The sequence below is a fragment of the Stegostoma tigrinum genome, chromosome 15 (genome assembly GCF_030684315.1).
Source record: "Stegostoma tigrinum isolate sSteTig4 chromosome 15, sSteTig4.hap1, whole genome shotgun sequence".
NCBI lineage: Eukaryota > Metazoa > Chordata > Chondrichthyes > Orectolobiformes > Stegostomatidae > Stegostoma > Stegostoma tigrinum.
In genome coordinates this window covers 23462110-23481831 of record NC_081368.1, presented here as the reverse complement: position 1 = coordinate 23481831, position 19722 = coordinate 23462110, and the positions used below count along the sequence as shown (strand labels likewise).

General features: G+C 41.7%; 1 protein-coding gene across 5 annotated transcripts in view; it reads left to right on the top strand.

Moving 5' to 3' along the window:
- Window positions 1-19722, top strand: part of acsl4a (acyl-CoA synthetase long chain family member 4a) — a 90429-nt gene that overhangs the window by 62857 nt on the left and 7850 nt on the right. For all 5 annotated transcript variants that reach the window (XM_059651375.1, XM_059651374.1, XM_048544273.2 and 2 more), the window contains 9 exons: window positions 295-433; window positions 2036-2186; window positions 4144-4267; window positions 5086-5157; window positions 5678-5817; window positions 8880-9052; window positions 10614-10688; window positions 12074-12262; window positions 13229-13343. In XM_059651375.1, the coding sequence (XP_059507358.1) occupies window positions 295-433; window positions 2036-2186; window positions 4144-4267; window positions 5086-5157; window positions 5678-5817; window positions 8880-9052; window positions 10614-10688; window positions 12074-12262; window positions 13229-13343 (1178 nt within the window). The remainder of the gene's footprint in view (window positions 1-294; window positions 434-2035; window positions 2187-4143; window positions 4268-5085; window positions 5158-5677; window positions 5818-8879; window positions 9053-10613; window positions 10689-12073; window positions 12263-13228; window positions 13344-19722) is intronic.

Genomic DNA, 19722 nt, shown 5'->3' with positions numbered 1-19722 from the left:
GATGAAATGACCACTTCGTGTGCTGTAAACATTTTGGTTACATATGGAAAAAGAAAAATAACTGCGGATGCTGGAAATTCAAAACAAAAACACAACATGGTGATGTGGGATCTGAAGAAGGGTCACTGGACCCGAAATGTTGACTCTGCTTTCTGTCCATAGATACTGCTGGACTTGTTGAGTTTCTCCAGCTAGGATTGCACGTGATTTGATGTCGATGTGTAAAACTGCAACCTTACACATTTTGCACATTAGTAATCCTTCTAATCATGGTTTTAAACTTTATTTCTTCAGAAAGTGCTGCCAAGGCTTCAGAAGTTGAAGCATATCATTTATGTGGACAAGAAAGCCATCAGTACTTCAGAATATTCAGAAGTTCTTCAGATCCACAGTATGGCTTCTGTGGAAGAACTTGGAGCCAAACCTGAGAACTGTACGTATGTAGGCAGCTTCTCTTGCTGTCACTGCATGTGACAATTCTTTACAAGTAACTAATTGTTACTCATTTTTACTATTACCAATTTTAAAATTCTCAATCTTGTTTTTAAATTCCTCGGTGTCTCCGTTCTGTAATATCTGTCAGTTGGACTCTTGACTATCCCCAGTTTTATTTGCCCTGTCATTGGCAGCCAGGCCTGCAGCTGGATGAAACCTCAATTCCCTCCTGAAGCATCTGCACATCTCTACCATTTCTTTTCGTTCTTTGAAACACGTCTTTAAACCTATCCCTTTGACCAAGCCTTTGTTCGCCTGTTCCAGTATACCCCTCTGTAACTCCTTTCAGCTTTACTTGTGAAGCACCTTAGGATGCAGTTTTGGTGGCAGTGTTGTGAACGAAATAATGTTTTAGTTTCTCTATTCTAGCAACTTCAGAGCCTGCTTTGATCTGTTCCAAAGTGTTGGCATTTGGGAAAAATTGGAGTTACCCATATATAATCCTGACAGTGTGGAAGGCGGCCGTTTGGCCTATGGACTCCACCTCAACTCTCTGAAGAGCATTCCACCCACCCAGAAACATCCCTCCGCCCTGCCCCTGTAACCCTGCATTTCCCATAGCTACCCACCTAGCCTGTGCATCCCAGGACACTATTGGCAATTTAGCACAGCTAGTCTACCAGATCTGCGCACCTTTGGACTGTGGGGTGAAAACAAACCCCCCCCCCCCACAACCAGGAGAAACCCATGCAGACACGGAGAATGGCTGCGTGGAGTTTGTACAGAGGATGGAAATGAACTGTGGTCCCTGGCGTTGAGGCAGCAGTGCTAACCACTGAGCTACCCTGGTGCCCAGATGAACAAACATATCCTTAGTGCAACAAGTTGGACAACTGTTCAAGAATTTTTGTATTAGATACAGGTTTACACTGTTTACTTGGCCGTTGTGGATTTCTCCTGCTTGTTGTATACCAGATATACCTGGTTAGTTTCCCTATCCACCTCCCAGCTCAGTCTCTTCCCTTTGCGTTCACATTCTAGACAACCCCATCCACACAAGATTATTTAAACCAGACTTTGTCTCCCCCCACTGCAACAATATTTTTACATAGCTACTCGAGACCTGCAACTTCTTCTGGATCATGGTTTTAAACTAAATTCAGTGTAGGACCAAGAAAGCCTAACATAGTCAGGCTGCTGTTTTAGAGATAATGGGAACTGCAGATGCTGGAGAATCCAAGATAATAAAGTGTGGAGCTGGGTGAACACAGCAGGCCAAGCAGCATCTCAGGAGCACAAAAGCTGACATTTTGGGCCTAGACCCTTCATCAGAGACTTCACGCTTTGTTATCTAGGCTGCTGTTTTAGACAATGTTACTCAAGTTCCAGCTCCTCATAAATGTATTTCTGATGCTCCCATTTATATGTCAGTGTCACTAATTGAAATCACTGAGCCATGCATTCTGAGGCATTAAACAGTCTATCCTTTAAACTTGTATGTACATTTGGAACTGAGCAATATAATCATGTGGAGGTTATTTCATCTTGGTATGAAAATTCTATTGTGTAACACTGATAATGGTGTCTCTCTCCTGCACAGCAAACATAACTCCATCGAGGCCTGTTCCGTCAGACTTGGCTGTGGTGATGTATACAAGTGGTTCTACAGGTCGTCCAAAAGGAGTGATGATGGTACACAGTAACCTGATAGCGGGTATGACTGGCCAATGTCAGAGGATACCTGAGCTGGGGTAAGTGATAAGCTGATTTTAGAGTTTCACTGAATTTTCAGAGATACCCAACTTGAGTCTCTCCTCCCAAGCTGCCTATTTAAATAGTAACAATGTCAAACTTTTTTTTAAGAACTGAAAAGAAGACTTAAGCCCGAAGCTACTCTTCAGTGATAGGTACCTGGAAAGGGCACGTAGGTTTGAATGTTAAGAACAAAAACAAAGTTGCTGGAAAAGCTCAGCGGGTCTGGCAGCGTCTGTGAAGGAAAGTTCTGAGGAAGCATCACCAGACCGGAAACGTTAACTCTGTTTTTACTTTCACAGATGCTGCCAGACCCGCTGAGCTTTTCCAGCAGCTTTGTTTTTGTTCTTGATTTACAACATCCACAGTTCTTTCGGTTTTATTTCGGTTTGAATGTTCGCTGAAAGTGACAAATGCTGGAGATCACAGTGGGTCAGACAGCGTCCATTGGAGAGAGAGCAAGCTAACGTTTCGAGTCTAGATGACTCTTCTTCAGAGCTCTGGTGAAGAGTCATCAGGACCGGAAATGTTAGCTTGCCGTCTGTCAGCGAGTGCCACTGGACCTGTTGTGATCTCCCAGAATTTGTTGTTTTCAGAACAGATTCTAGCATTGGCAGTAATTTGCTCCTATCTAGGTTTGAATGTCCGTCCCTGCTGAAATAGACAATATTTTACTTTCTCCTAAAGCAAGTGATCATTTGACTGTGGGAACTTGCTGCATACAAACACTTTGCAACAGAAAGCTGAAACAACTTGGCTTCAATAATGTGCCTTTCCTTTGGTTTAGTTAAAGTCATGTGTGCAGCTGTCATAACTGAAAGGTACGTTGCTTGACGCTGGTACAAAATAGCCCTGGTCATTAAACTTTTGCCATCTTCCATTTAGTTAGGTTAAAGTTGGATAAGTTTCGTCATTATTTCTGCAGGCTATGCATGTGGCTTTCTGCCTTTTCACAAGAAAATCTGCCTGGAAAGTTGGTTCCAGGTTTCACATTTACTTTTGTTTATCATCTAAACATTTGTTGGTTTAGCTGAAATGTTATGTGTCAAATATAAAACACAACTCATAACTATTGCTGGAACTCATTATATAAACTCCATCCTTGGCTGTAGCTCACTAGTAATGCCCTTGCCTCAGAATCAGAAGGCTGTGGTTCAAGCTCCACTCTAAAGCACACAGTTGAGACTAACGCTCCAGCATAGTACTTTGCAAGTGCTGTGCTGTCAGAGGTGCTGTATTTTGGGTGGAATATAAACTGAGGCCTCACCTGACCTGAAGTGGACGGGAATAATGTAGTGGCGATTATCTGAAGAAAAACATGAGTGTTCTCTACCAGAATCCTGGGCAGAATTGGCTCTCAACTTAACTTAAAGCTGTGATCATTATCTCATGACTGTGTGTTTCTGGAAGCTTACTGTGTACAAATACATTCCAACAGGACAATATTTTGAAAGTATTTAATTGGCTGTGAATACTTAAGCAATTCTAAGGTGTTAAAAGGCATTCTAGGTATGAGCGATTCAGGACAAGGTGTGCCAAGTATTCAGAAGTTAGAGGTGCGCTTTTTTTTATTGTTGTCATCTCTACTCTATTTGGTTTGGGGATTTTTCTGTTTTAAACCTCTCCTTTGTGTTTCGAAGATGGATTGTTTATACTTTACATCCATATTTCCTGTCAGAGTATGTCGGAGAGATCTGATCTCGGCTTGCTTTTAACAAGTTGCTTCCTTTCCAAACTCTCAAGTTTCCTGAAGATGTCCTTTATTTTAATAAAAGGGTACAACTTAAAATGTTGAAGCATAAATTCTAGCCTTTTAGAAATTTCATGAGTATTCCTTAAATCTTGCAATGTTTAAGTATGGAATTGTTCAGGATTAAGTGTTTTTGAGCATAAGAAATTAGTGTTTCTGCAACAGTCCCTTGTAGAGCTTACTAAACATTTGGTTTTATTTTCTAGGCCCAAAGATATATATATCGGATATCTACCATTGGCTCATGTGCTGGAGCTTACTGCAGAAATTTCCTGTGTTGCTTATGGCTGTCGAATTGGTTATTCCTCTCCCCAAACTCTGTCTGATCAGGTGAGCAATGTCTCAGACCATCTAAAGGTCATGACCACTCTGGTGAAGGGTTTTTGGTAAGGCAGTGAAATTCCTGGCATACAACGATAGAACTGCAGACCACTACAAGCTGGAGTGGGTTAAGAAGAGATTTACCAGGATGTTGCTGGGAATGGAGGGTTTGAGTCATTGGAGAGGCTAGATAAACTGGGACATGTTTTAAAGTGTAGGAGGTGGAGGTTGAAATGAGGGGCATAGATAAAGTGGATGTCTGGTGTCTTTTCCCAATGGTGTGGAGTTTTAAAACCAGGGACACGTGCTTAGGATGAGAAGAGAAAGATTTGAAAAAGGCATGAGGAGGATCTTTAAGACAGTGGTTCCTATGTGGAATTAACTTCTAGAGGAAGGGGTGGATGTGGGTACAGTTAGTGTTTAAAGGACATTTTATATAAGTATATGAATAAGAAAAGTTTGGAGGGATATGGGCCAAGCGTAGGCAGGTGGAAGTAGTTTAGTTTGGGATTATGGTTGATATGAACTGGTTAGCCCGAAGGGTCTGTTTCCTTGTTGTATGACTCTATAATAAGGAAAATGAACAACATTTCCTGGTGCACAGATTATAATTCCCATCAAACCAATCCCAAGCATAAATGGACATTTTTATTGAAAATGGGATCACAGTGCTCACTTTGCACTTACTCTGCACTGTTTTCTGGACTTGTATGCTACTGCACTGATTTAGTTTGCTAACTGCTTCAACTTTTACATCGATTGAATGTAGAGTTGAACAAGTGTGTGTTGTCAGTGTACTAATCTTACGTTCGTGTACTATTTCACAGTCAACTAAAATCAAAAAGGGCAGTAAAGGTGACTGTTCTATCCTGAAGCCAACACTGATGGCAGCAGTTCCAGTGAGTAATTAATCTCAACTTTCATTGTTCTTTCAGCCTTTAAGTACCTCCTACGGAAATTGCATTTATGCATGTAGAATGCTCTGAGCTGAGGAAATTGGGTGGTTTTCATTCAAAACATTTAGTTTACTTTTTAGGTTGGCTATAATATATCCATTTGGTGCATAAATATGTAATGCAATGGAAGGCATTGAAAAATGTTCACTTTGTTTCTCAATATGGTGATAATTGATCCAGCATTACAGTCCCAAATGGATTGTAGCTCAGTTGGTTAGATAACTGCTTTTCAACAGTGACCCCAACATTGGGGGTTCAGTTCCTGCACCGAATGAGCTTACCATGAAAAACACTCTGTCTCAATCTCTCCCCTCACCTGTGGCTTGGTGACCCTCAGGTTAAACTACCTCCAGGTCACATCCCTCAATGAGAGAGCAGCCTTTTAGTTTGCTAGAACTGTGGTGAATTCGCAGCTGGAGTGTGACATTTCAATCATGTCAAAAACTCTATTCTTACCTTTCAGGAAATCATGGACCGAATCTATAAAAACGTCATGAGCAAGGTGCAGGAGATGAACTATTTACAAAGGACTTTATTTAAATTAGGTTATGATTATAAATTGGAGCAAATCAAGAAAGGTTATGATGCACCCCTCTGCAGCATGTAAGTAAACTGTGTGGCATTTCACATAAATTTCATTTCCACTCATTAATTGCTTTGAGTAGGCTAAATATCACCAAAACAAAAGCATCTCCTTCTGCTGTACTTATTAAAAATTTCTACCTACACCACATAGTCTGCACAAGGCCATCAGCACTTTGTTGAAGCTACTTGGGGATTGGTAATGAATAATGCTGGTTTTGTCAATAATGCTCACCCCTCAGTGATTGATTTTTTTTTAAATTATAGCTGATTTGGATTTTTTCAGTTTACTGAGATCTCAGTACTCTGGCGTTGCCATTATTTAATTTATGCAGCAATTTATATTTAAATAGTCTCTGTTTGTACGATAAAATATCTCAATTGTTATAGGCCATTTGACAAATAAATTGACAGAACCGCAAAAAGAGAGGGGGTGAAAATCTTGGTCAAGGACAGGTTTAAAGGAACATCTCAACAAAGAGTTTGAAAGACAGATGTTTAGGGAGGAAATTCTGGAACTTGGAACCGAAACCTCTGAAGCCATGGCCCTTGTTGGTGGATCACTTGAGAATCAGGCCTGTACAATAGGCCAGAATTAGAAGTGCTGAAATTTCGGAGGGTGATGGGGCTGGACTAAGTTGTAGAGAGGGCAAGGAGCAAGGCTGTGGAGGGAATTGAAGCCCAGAGTGACTGTTTTTAAAAACAATGTGTCATCAGACATCAGGGTGATGAGAATGGAGTTAGGATGTAGGCATAGATATGGATGAACTCCACCTTACAGAGAATGTCAACTGGGGCTCTAGCTTGGAGAGAATCTTAACATGTCATCAGCTTATTCCAAATGCACAAGTCACTAGTTTGCCCAAAATACCAAGTTGTTTTTTTCCTAAAATACATCTGGGAACTCTTAATAACAGAATATGACAGTTTTATGGCTTCTTGTCCTGTTCCAGCACCGCTGCCTCTGATGTACACCGAGGATCTTTCTCTGAGTTCCTCTTTCTCATCTGCCAACAGCATTCTTGTAATATAATTTGAAGAGACAGCATTGATTTTTCACATGTACACCGACAATACCCAGCTTTATTTTACCACCGCCCCTCCCTTTCTCTACCATTACTGAACGATCAGATGGTTTATTCCAGTTCCACACTGGAATGAACAGGAATTTTCTCCGATTAAATATTTCAAAAACTGAAGCCATTTGTTTTTGGCCCCGATTCCATTTTCAATGCCCTAATTTCAAAAACACCACTGTTTAGAAAGAATCAGAGACTAACCAGTCAATTAATAATCTTAGTTAATTTTTGACCTGGTACTGAGCTTTTAACTGCATGTTTGTCATCACTAAAAATTACGGTGACTTATTTCTGCCTCACTACATTCACCACTATCTCAGCTCATCTGCCACTGAAAACCTCCTTTCGCACTTTTGTTATCTAAGAAAAGATAAGCTGGTATTGGCAGTCCAGAGAAGGTTCACTTGGTTAATCCAGGGTGTGGAGCGATTTCCTTATGAGGAGAAGTTGAGTAATTGTTGGACTTGTACTCACTGGAATTTAGAAGAATGAGAGGAGACCTTATTGAACATAAGGTTTTTAGTGGACTTGACAGGGTAGATGTGGAAGCATTGTTTCACCTGGTAGAAGAATCTAGAACCGGTGGGCATCATCCCTCCGTAAGGGGTTGATGATTTAAGTCACATCTAAGACAGAGATGAGGAGGAAATTTCTCCTCTGAGGGTAGTGAATGTGTGGAATTCTTTACTGCAGGGTACTGTCAAGGCTGAATCTTTGAGTATATTCCAAGCCAAGAGCAATTTGTAATCAGGAAGGACATCAGGTGTTCATGGGGTTAAGGCAGGAAAGTGGAGTTGAGGAATATCAGATGAGCCAGGATCTCAGTGAATGATGGAGTTGAGTTAGTGGGGCAATGTTCACTTTAAGCTGTGCATGTGCATAGCTGCTCTGATGTTCTACACACAGAGATCAGTGTCAATGTGCCAATCTTGTATTGACTTCAATTTCCAGATGTAGCTGCTGCTCACTGCCTCGAGACCTGTAGTCAGTAAATTTAGAGGGAACTCTTGTCATTGGGTGAAACGACTGACATCTGCTCTTACACCTTATGGTCTTGTTACCTCTAAGCTCGAATATTTTGACATATTCTTGATTGCTTACCCACATCCTACTTTTTCTGAAATATTGAGTTCATCCAAAAGTTTGATTGAGATTAACTGACAGTGAGGTTTGTTTCCTTATGCCTGCTGGTCTGTGTAGATTGCCAGTCAAACAGTAGTTTGCTTTTAGAATTCTTGTACTTATTTTAAAACCTGTGGCCTCTCATTTCTCTACTTTTTGTAACCCTTTCCAACCACAGAAGCCACTATGATATCTGTACTGATCCTTGATTTAATCACTGCACTGTTGACAATAGACAATAGGTGCTGGAGGAGGCCATTTGGCTCCTCGAGCCAGCACCACCATTCGTTACGATCATGACTGATCATCCACAATCAGTATCCTGTTTCTGCCTTATCCCCATAACCCTTGATTCCACTATCTTTAAGAGCTCTACCTGTCTCTTGCTTGAAAGTTTCCAGAGAGTTGGCCTCCACTGCCTTCTGGGGCAGAGCATTCCATATATCTACCACTCTCTGGGTGAAGAAGTTTTTCCTCAACTCTGTTCTAAATGGCCTACCTCTTATTAGACCCATTGGTAGCCAGGCCTTCAATTGTTTAGCTGCAAAGTTTTCTCATACCTTCCATACACCCCTCTACCTCAATTTCCTCCCTTGACAATCTCCTTAAATCTACCTCTTGACCAAGCTTTTGGCAATCTGACCTAATATCTCCTATGTGGCTCACTTGTTTTTTGGTTCCGTAATATTCCTGTGAAATATCTCGAGACGTGTTTGTGTTAAGGCTGATATGTAAATGCAAGTTGTTTTTTTTTTCTTTGTGCTTTATGGGGACACAGATTTGTACACACTTGATGTCCAAGTGTTGTTTTTTGGTGTTTGGAACCTCAATACTAAATATCACCTCTGACTCTAATTTAAATTTTTTGCTGTTTTATAATAGGATATTATTTAAAAGAGTGAAAGCCCTGTTGGGGGGAAATATTCGAATGATGCTGTCTGGAGGGGCTCCTCTTTCTCCACAAACGCAAAGGTTTATGAATGTGTGTTTCTGCTGTCCAGTAGGCCAAGGTTATGGCCTGACTGAGACATGTGGGGCTGGAACCATCACTGAAGGTGAGAGCAATGAGAAAGTGGTGCTTCTTCACAAGTGAAAAGTGCGTCTGAGAGATCAGAACTAAAATCTGAAAATATATAATAAAGTGGAACTGTTGAAAAATGGCAAAATCTACACTATTAGCCTGATCAATTTGAGTGATATTTTTCTAATTTTTATTTCATTCAAATAGTTTCCAAAATTCTCGTACATGTATTAAAAGTAATTCACCATAGTGCCAGAGGAGCATACTGGGGGTCAGTTAGCTTGTGCCTGGGTTGTGAAAGCTCACTTCCTGAACCAGCTAAGCTTCCCACAAAAGTCTTGCCTCCTCAACCTTCCCCTCTGACTGAAACGTCATCACTCTCCACTCCCTACTGGTCAGTTCTGAGGGAGCAGCCTATGATCCTAAACTATGACCTGTTTTCATTCTTTGGGTTTGTGCTTTTACTTTTAAGAAATGGAGAGATGCCAATGAGAGAAGATCTTTTTCTCGTCTCATGTGCTCATATATTAATGTTTTCAATGTTTCCAATGAGGAGCTTTCAGCATTTAAAAAGAGGAACATTGGGGAGATGGTCAGTCAATATCTAAACAGTACAGCCTAAAACTTTGATTAACTCACTCTGAGCTGGTCATTGCTCATGGCTGCTCCTGCTTTGGTGCAGTGTTTCAGGGCTTTGAATGTCTGTGTTGGTGTTCAGAGTGTCTACCATGAGTAATACTTAGAAGCTATATTTATGAATATTATTAGCACAGACTGTTCAAAGTTCATTGATATTTCTGGGAAAGACAATTAAAAATGCAGTTTCTCTCCCTTTTCCGTGCCTTCTGTCAGTTGTGAGGGTCAGTTAGTTCAGTTAGCTGGATGGCTGGTTTGCAATACAATGTGATGCTAACACTGCCTGAATCAGCTGAGGTCACCAGCAAAGGATTCTCCTCAACCTTTCCCTAACCTGAGGCGTAGTAAACGTCTCATGAAAAATCAGTACACTGGTCTGTTAAGGCGATTGGTAACTTTACTGCTACCTTATCTACTAAGTGACAGGGGCAATGAAAGCATCTGAAAATGAAGCCAATAAACTGAGCTTCAGTATCACGGTTTGAAGTTGTTTTATAAAATATTTAGTCTTTTTACACTGAAGTATTGTTTAAACCCAGTTGTCATCAGTGAGTAGATTGCAGTCATCCATTGACCTTCTGCCGCACTATATGTATTGCTGCACATGCAGTTGCTTGTATGAATTCACCCTTTTCCCTGGTATGAATGATGTTTGTCGAATGTTGCACTGTGTGCTGTGATGGATATGTTATCATTCAGAAGTCCTTACCTGAAGAGGAATGTGTTAAATACCAATCTTTCAAGTGGAAAGAGGTTGTTGATCTTGATGGGTCTAATGCATGTCTGAACACAGAAACCTGTTCGTATGCAGGCACGCGTAAAAATTCGATTTTTATCTACAATACTGGCCCAACAATAAGGTGCAAATGTATGTAGCTTAAGGTACCATTTATTTAGTTTATTACTGGTACACCTGGAAGGATTCTAAATTCTAACTCTCTGGTGTTTTGTAATTTTAGTACAGGACTACAGCACAGGCAAAGTTGGAGCCCCGCTGATCTGTTGTGAAATCAAGCTGAGAGACTGGGAAGAAGGTACTTGTTATAGTGTTCTAGATATCAGCTCACCTTGGGCTAACTCTGGAATTCTCCTTCCTGTAGACATCAGGGTCTTGGCACTGTAGCATTATATGCAAAAATTAAAACCCTTCGAACACGAGGCTTGTACGTTTCTAGACCAGATGAAAAACAAAGCGATCAAATTGAGCCTCAGTAACACAGTTGTTTGATAAAATATTTAATCTTTTTACACCAAAGTATTATTTAAACTCAAACTCAAACTCAAGTGTCATCAGTGAGTAGATTGCTGTAATATATTGTCCCTACGCTGCATTACAAATCTGTCAAGGGAACAATACAATGACATTGTGGCTGGTGGCTCAGGAGCACTGCCTCAAGGTTGGAGTCAACCCCCGTAATCAATCATGCTGGCTTTTTAAAAATACAGTGGCATTTCCTTTTCAAGTGGACAGTAAGATTTCATAAGAGTTGCAATCTTTCTACTTTGCCCAAGTCACTGCATCAGCAGAAATACCTGGGACAGAACCAGGGAATGAAACCAAATGGATTATTCTTTCAAAGAGCTAACATGGGCGTGATGGGCCATTTACTACTGTGTAACTATAACAATACAGCTCTGAGTTGAAGTTTGTGTGACATGATCCTGCTGTTTCTGACAGGGTCATTGGCTAATGGTGAGGTATAGAAACTTGTTTTGTCTTTCTCTTGCCATGGACCTTCAAATCCTCTGTACCCATACCACTACCAGCTTAAAGTGGCACAGACCAGGGTTCAATTTGGCAGGTACACTGAGCTATTCTAGTTTATTGTGCATTTGCCAAGTGAGTCGAGCAGAATTTTGTTTCGATAAACAAGTATCAAAATGGATTACAGTGCTAACTTGTCATTTATAATCTAAAATAAACTATCATTTGAGGAAGTTAAGAGCAACATGGTGGCTCAGTGGTTAGCACTGCCGCCTCTCAGTGCCAGTGACCTGGGTTCAGTTCCACCCTCGTGTGACTGTCTGTGAGTTTGCACGTTCTCCCTGTGTTTGTGTGGGTTTCCTCCGGGTGCTCAGGTTTCCTCCCACAGTCCAAAGACGTGCAAGTTGTGTATTGGCCATGCTAAAGAGCCCGTGGTGCACAGGGATGTGTAGGTTAGCCATGGAACTGCAAGGTAACAGGGATACGTGGGTGGACGTTAGGAGGATGGATCTGGGTGAAACATTGTTCAGAGAGTTGGTGTGGACTCGATGGGCCGAACAGCTGCTTTCCACCCTGCTAGAGATTCTATGATTCTACAGTTTGTGTGTCAGGGAATAACCAAGATGTTTTGTTAAATGAACAACAAGTTTCTGAAAGCTCAAGGGAGTTGAGCTGTAGGTTTAATACTCATTGATCCTCATTGTCACATTGAAGGAGGATACACCACTCGTGATCAGCCCAATCCAAGAGGAGAGATTCTGATTGGTGGACCAAATGTGGCTATGGGGTACTTCAAAAATAATAAATCCAGCGATGACTTTTTTGAGGATGACAGTGGTCAGCGTTGGTTTTGCACAGGAGATGTTGGTGAATTCCACCCGGATGGCTGCTTACAGATAATTGGTAAGTGACATTGAGAAGGTGTAACCTGAGTGGAAGGACAGAGTTTGATGTTGGCAAGGGAAATCCCAAGACTAAACATGAACACCTATTTTTCTTTGAATTCTGGAAAATATCTGTTCCTTTTGTTATTCTCTTTGCTGTCGTATGCTGAATCTACAAATGATTAATAGTGTAACATTAAGACTTGATCCCTATGCAAATGAGCAAATTTTCTCTGGATGCCAGTGAGCAGCTGCAGTTGCTCTGACAGGGAGGTTAACAATACATTGCAGCTGCTGATCACTACCTCATGCTCCGTGTTCCTGGACTTTAGATGAGTATACAGTCTAGATAGGTTCCTCTTGTGGCACAGTGGTAGTGTTCTGATCCCTGGACTGGGAAGCCTGGGTTCAAGTCCCATCTACCCTAGAAATGTGTCATAATATCTCTGAACAGGTTGACTTTTTTTTTGAAAAAAGGTCAAATTTTTAAAAAATTATACAGTCTGGTTGAGCAGTAATACCATCCCTGTTGACAAGCATTTTTGAGTTATTATCTGGGCTTGCTGATGAACAGTAATCATTTTGAATCTCTGAGTTGATACTCGCCTTCAGTCAGCTGCTTTGGAAGAAGAAAATGTGAAGAATGTTATTTCAGTGATGACATTTGTTTGTTTTTAATCTTCTTTTCAGAGAGTTTTGTAAATTCCTTTACGCTTGGTACGTAAGATTTTTTTTTTCAGTTTCTGTGGGAAAGCAGAATTTGATTGCTAGTTTTGTCCTTACTTATTAAGAAGTTGGTTTTCCAAGTCTCTAAACTCTGCTCAGGTTTGGCTGTTGTGATTTGATATCAGCTTGAACACCAGGAGAAGGTGTATGTTTTTCTCAAATTTGAGGCATTCTAATAATCACTTATCTAGCAATCTCTGTCTGTTTTTTTTCAGGAATTTGAATTCATGTTGTAACATTATAACTGTTTGCTCTATAGATCGCAAGAAAGATTTAGTGAAGCTACAAGCTGGCGAATATGTCTCTTTGGGCAAAGTTGAATCTGCTTTAAAGAGCTGTTCCCTCATTGATAATATCTGTGCATATGCAAACAGGTAAGATTAAATATCTGTCACTGTCTGGTAATTATATTGTGCAATTAATTGTAACACTTTTCTTATTTTTTTTTGTTTCACTGTATCAGATAGCCAAAGGGGACTCAAATATTTTTTCTCTTTCAAAAATGGGTCAGTTGAAGGCAAGAATAAATGAGGGCCAAAGATCTGACATTTCTTAAGAACAAGGGGTGTTAATTGGAAGTCATACCTTGTTCTGATCAGGGAAGAAGCTAGAGGTTCGATGTAGTGAAAAGACAAATAAAATTATTTTGTGCCAGTAATTTCCCCTCCTGTGGAGTGCTTTGTGCCATGTTGTTCACCATTAAACCAAATATGTTAGGCTACTTGATAAGTTGAGAGCCCATGGTGTTGGAGGTAGTATGGATACAGGATTGGCTAACTCAGTTGCGATAAGGGAGGCATTTTTAGGATGGCAACCTGTGACGCACCATTACTTAACAAGAATCAATGCTGGGACCACAATTCTTTAAAATATATGTTAGTGGCTTGGATCAATAAAGTGAAGGCAATGGCCTAGCGGTACTTTCACTGGACTGTTAATCCAGAGACCCAGATAATGTTTTGAGGACCTAAGTTCGAATCCCGGCACAGCAGATGGTTGAATTTGAATTCAATAAAAATACCTGGAATTAAGAATCTAACAATGACCATGAATCCATTGTCGATTATTGGGAAAACCTGATTTGTTCACTAATGTCCTTTTAGAGAAGGAAACTGCCTACCTTCCCTGGTCTGGCCTACATGTGACTCTAGGCCCACAGCAATGTGCTTGACTCTAAGCTGCCCTCTGGGCAATTAGGGATGGGCAATAAATGCTGCCTGGTCAGCGATGCCCTCATCCTTTGAACAAATAAAGGAAAAAATAAACCTACCACCATGTTTGCAGATGCCACAAAAGTAGGTGCAAAGGCAAGTGGTGAGGACGACCCAGTCTACAGGAGAATATAAACAGATTAAGTGTGTGGGCAAAATCTTGGCGGATGGAATAAAATGTGAGGCATTCTGAGGTTATGGACTTTTTCAGGAAGAATAGAAAAGCTGAATAATACTTAAAGGATGGGAGGCTGGAGAGCAGCATAGAGGGATTTGAGTGTCCTTGGTAATGAATTGCAAAAAAAAACACTAGCATCCAGTTCAACAGCTAGTAGGAAAGGCAAGTGGAATGTTGGCCATTATTTCAAACGGAATAGAGAAGTCTTGTAACAACTACACAAGGCATTAGTCAGACCACAGCTGAAATACAGTGGACAGTTTTGGTCCCTTATCAAATGAAAAATATCCTGGCATTAGAGGCAGTCCAGAGAGATTCATTTAGACCAGGTGGGTTTGGAGGATCGGTCTTAAAAGGCCCAACCAACTGGACCTCTACCCATTGGAGTTTAGAAGAATGAGAGGCAACCTTATTGAAACACAAGATTCTTAGGTGGCTTGAAAGATTAGATGCGGAAAAGTTGTTTCCCCTTGCGGGAGAGTCTGCGATCAGAGGGCATGATTTTAAGACTGGGACAAGGAGGGATTCCTTTTGAGACAAGTGAATCTGGAATTCACTGCCACAGAAGGTTGTAGAGGCTGGGTTGCTAACTATATTCAAGGCTGAGATCGACAAATTCTTCAACAGTAAGGGAGTCGACAGGGAGAAGGCAGGGAAGTGAAGTTGAAGATTATCAGATCAACTGTTATTCCACTGAATAGCAGCATAGACTCTGGGCTGAATCACCAGCTTCTGCTCCTTTGTTTCATAAAAAAGGAAAAATTATATTGTCTGTGACGATGTGCAGATTTAACCAGGATGAATACCTCATCTCGGGAATCCTAATTTGAAGAAGGACTAAAGAAATTGAGATTGGAGGTGATGGGGAGGGAAATGAGACTGCTATCTAAGAGGCATTGTGAAAATTGTAGAGATATTTGATTTTAAAGTAAACATGAAATGTCGCTAATGCTGCTAAGATGAAGTAAGTTAGCAGAGAAGATTATTGAAACAAACAACTTGCATTTATATTGTGCCTCAAATATTGTGAAGCACCTGGGATATTTTAGTTAGTGGAAAAGCTCAGCAGGTCTGGCAGTGTCTGTGAAGAAAAAAATCAGAGTTAACAAATTCTGAGAAAGGGTCACCGGACCTGAAACTTTAAATAATTTATTTTTTTCTTCACAGATGCTGCCAGTCCTGCTGAGCTTTTCCAGCAATTTCTGATTTTGTTCCTGATTTACAGCATCTACAGTTCTTTCAGTTAGTATTGTCAAATAAAATCTGATGCCAAGCAACATAAGCAATTATTAGGATAGATGATCAAATCTATAAAATTTGGTGAGTGTCTTTAACAGAGACAGCAGCTTAGAGGGAATTCCTGACCTTAGGGTGTAGTTAGCAGAAGACATGCCACCATTAATGAATTGATTAAAATAAAGCGTGTAAAAGAGGCCAAAATTAGAAGGTGCAAAAATCTCAAGAATATTGTAGGGATGGAGCACAGTGCAGAAATAAGTCAGCACGATGTTATTGGAGAACTTTTTTGTAAACATCTTGCACAACAAGAAGAGGCAGATCTGCTTGTGGGAGAAAAGGGTTGGGCAGAGGCGGTGTGAAGGTGAGGTCCAGGGCCAGTAAGGATGGCAGCCCTGTGACCCAAATAGCATTTTCTCCCCTGTATATTGTGTTGTGACTCAAGCGCAAGGTTTACACTCATTTGACAATGAGTAGAGAATATACTTACTGTTTGTTTTAATTAAAGTCATTACGGCTTTGAAACGTAAAATCACCCATGCCAAGTGACTCGAGTAGTTGCCTTTAATGGGAGATTTGTGAACTTTAGGATGTTTCTTTAAAGTTTGACAGTAATAAATCTGGATTGGCTTTACAGAAGGGAGAACAAAATACAGCATAGGAACAGATGCTTTGGCTCTGAGCCTGCACCAGCATGTTTTACCCTTCAATACCATCTTCACTTTGAGGATCTGTATCCCTCTCTTCCCTTCCTACTCATGTCTTCATCCCGATGGTTCTTCAATGCTGCTATTGTGTCTGGTTCCACCATGTGGTAGCACGTTCCAGGCGCTCACCACCCTTTGTGAAAATCTTGCCTTGTACACCTGTTTTTAAACCCCACCACTACCATATCCAAAACCCCCGCACAAAGACATGCAGACATGAGCTTTGACCCCTCCACTGTGGGGAAACAGCCTCATACTTTCCACTCTATCCATAACAATCTCAATCTTTGAATTTCTGTCAGGTTGCCCCTCAACCTTCTGCATTCCAGTGTAAACAAACCCAGTCTATCCAATCTTTCTTCACAGCTGAAATCCCCCATACCGGGCAACATCCTGGTAAACTTTTTCTGTATCCTCTCTAAAGCATCCACTCCCTTCTGGTAGTGTGGTGACCAGGACTATACGCAATACTCGGTGTGGCCGAACTAATACTCTACAAAGCTGCAGCATAACTTGCCTGTCCTTATACTCAGTGCCCCTTCTAATGAAGGTACGCATGCTTAGGCCTGTTTTACAACTTTATCTACCTGCGCTGCCATTTGCAGGACCAGCACACTCAGATCCCTCTGCGTATCAATACTGCAAAGTGTTCTGCCATTCACTGTATAACATACACCAGTACCTATCCTTCCAAATGAATCACCTCACATTTGTCCTGATAAAATGCCATTTTTTTGGCCCATGCCACCAACTGGTCTATATCCTGCTGTATCATCTGACAATCCTCTTCACTGTCCACAACTCCACCAATCTTTACATCATCTGCAAATCCACAGATTTGAACACTTGGAATACTTTTATATGGCTGTATACAATGTTGGATTTCAAGGGTTTTCCACGTTTCAATTTGTTTTATCCTTGCCCCTATTGTGGTGAACGCGCTGGAGTTCGAGTAAAGATGCTGCCCACTTACTGCAATGATGGACATGTTGATCTCTCGCTAAACAAGGCGGCACAACAGCTCAGTGGTTAGCACTGCTGCCTCACGGCGCCAGGGACCCGGGTTCGATTCCATCCTCGGGTGACTGTGTGGAGTTTGCACGTTCTCACCGTGTCTGCGTGGGTTTCCTTCGGGTGCTCCGGTTTCATCCTACAATCCAAAAACGTGCAGGCTATGTGGATTGGCCGTGCTAAATCGTCCAGTGTTCAGGGATGTGTAGGTTAGGTGGGTTAGCAGTGGGAAATGCAGAGTTACAGGAAAAGGGTAGGGGATTGGATCTGGGTAGGATTCTTTGTGAAGGGTCATTGTGGACTTGTTGGGGCGATTGGCCTGTTTCCACACTGGGGATTCTATGATTCTGAATGTAGGGAAGAACGAATATTGTACTCAAAGAAACAAAGAAACCTACAGCACAGGAACAGGCCCTTCAGCCCTCCAAGCCTGCGCCGATCAAGATCCTCTGTCTAACCTGTCATCTATTTTCTCACGGTCTGTGTCCATTTGCTTCCTGCCCATCCATGTGCCTGTCCAAATATATCTTAAAAGACGCCAATGTGTCTGCGTCTACCACCTCCGCTGGCAACGCGTTCCAGGCACCCACCACCCTCTGTGTAAAGAACTTTCCACGTACATCTCCCTTAAACTTGCCTCCTCTCACGTTGAACTCATGACCCCTAGTAATTGAGTCCCCCACTCTGGGGGGGGGGGGAAAAAGCTTTTTGCTGTCCACCCTGTCTATACCCCTCATGATTTTGTAGACCTCAATCATGTCCCCCCCTCAATCTCCGTCTTTCTAATGAAAATAATCCTAATCTACTCAACCTCTCTTCAGAGCCAGCACCCTCCATACCAGGCAACATCCTGGTGAACCTCCTCTACACCCTCTCCAAAGCATCCACATCCTTTTGGTAATGTAGCGACCAGAACTGTACACAATACTCCAAATGTGGCCGAACCAAAGCCCTATACAATTGCAACATGACCTGCCGACTCTTGTACTCAATACCCCGTCCAATGAAGGAAAGCATGCCATATGCCTTCTTGACCACCCTATTGACCTGTGTTGTCACCTTCAGGGAACAATGGACCTGAACACCCAGATCTCTCTGTTCATCAATTTTTTCTTGGACTTTTCCATTTACTGTATAGTTCGCCCTTGAATTTGATCTTCCAAAACGCTTCACCTCACATTTGCCCAGATTGAACTCCATCTGCCATTTATCTGTCCAACTCTGCAGTCTATCTATATTCTGCTGTAATTTCTGACAGTCCCCTTCACTATCAGCTACTCTACCAATCTTAAGTGTCATCAGCAAACTTGCTGATCAGGCCAACTACACCTTCCTCCAGATCACTTACATACATCACAAACAACAGTGGTCCCAGCACAGATCTCTGTGGAACACCACTGGTTACAGGTCTCCAATTTGAGAAACTCCCTTCTACTACTACCCTCTGTCTCCTGTTGCGTAGCCAGTGTTTTTATCCATCTAGCTAGCACACCCTGGACCCCATGTGACTTCACTTTCTCCATCAGCCTGCCATGGGGAACCTTATCAAACGCCTTACTGAAGTCCATGTATATGACATCTACAGCCTTTCCCTCATCAATCAACTTTGTCACGTCCTCAAAGAATTCTATTAAGTTGGTAAGACATGACCTTCCCTGCACAAAACCATGTTGGCTGTCACTGATAAGCCCATTTTCTTCCAAATGGGAATAGATCCCATCCCTCAGTATCTTCTCCAGTAGCCTCCCTACCACTGACATCAGGCTCACCGGTCGATAATTACCTGGATTATCCTTGCTGCCCTTTTTAAACAAGGGGACAACATTAGCAAGTCTCCAGTCCTCTGGGACCTCACCCATGTCTAAGGACGTTGCAAAGATATCTGTTAGGGCCCCGGCAATTTCCTCTCTCGCTTCCCTCAGTAATCTGGAATCTGGGATAGATCCCATCCGGACCTGGGGACTTGTCCACCTTAATGTCTTTTAGGATACCTGACACTTCCTCCTTCCTTATGTCAACTTGACCTAGACTAAGCAAACATCTATCCCTAATCTCAACATCTGTCATGTCCCTCTCCTTGGTGAATATCGATGCAAAGTACTCGTTAAGAATGTCACCCATTTTCTCTGACTCAGCACATAACTTTCCTTCTTTGTCCTTAAGTGGGCCAATCCTTTCTCTCGTTACCCTCTTGCTCTTTATATATGAATAAAAGGTTTTGGGATTTTCCTTAACCATGTTTGCCAGCAATATCTCATGTCCTCTCTTAGCCCTCTTAATGCCTCGTTTCAGATTCGCTCTACATACCCGATATTCTTGCAAAGCTTCAACTGTCTTCAGTTGCCCAGACCTCGTGTGCTTCCTTTTTTAACTTGGCTAGTCTCACAATTTCACCTGTCATCCACGGCTC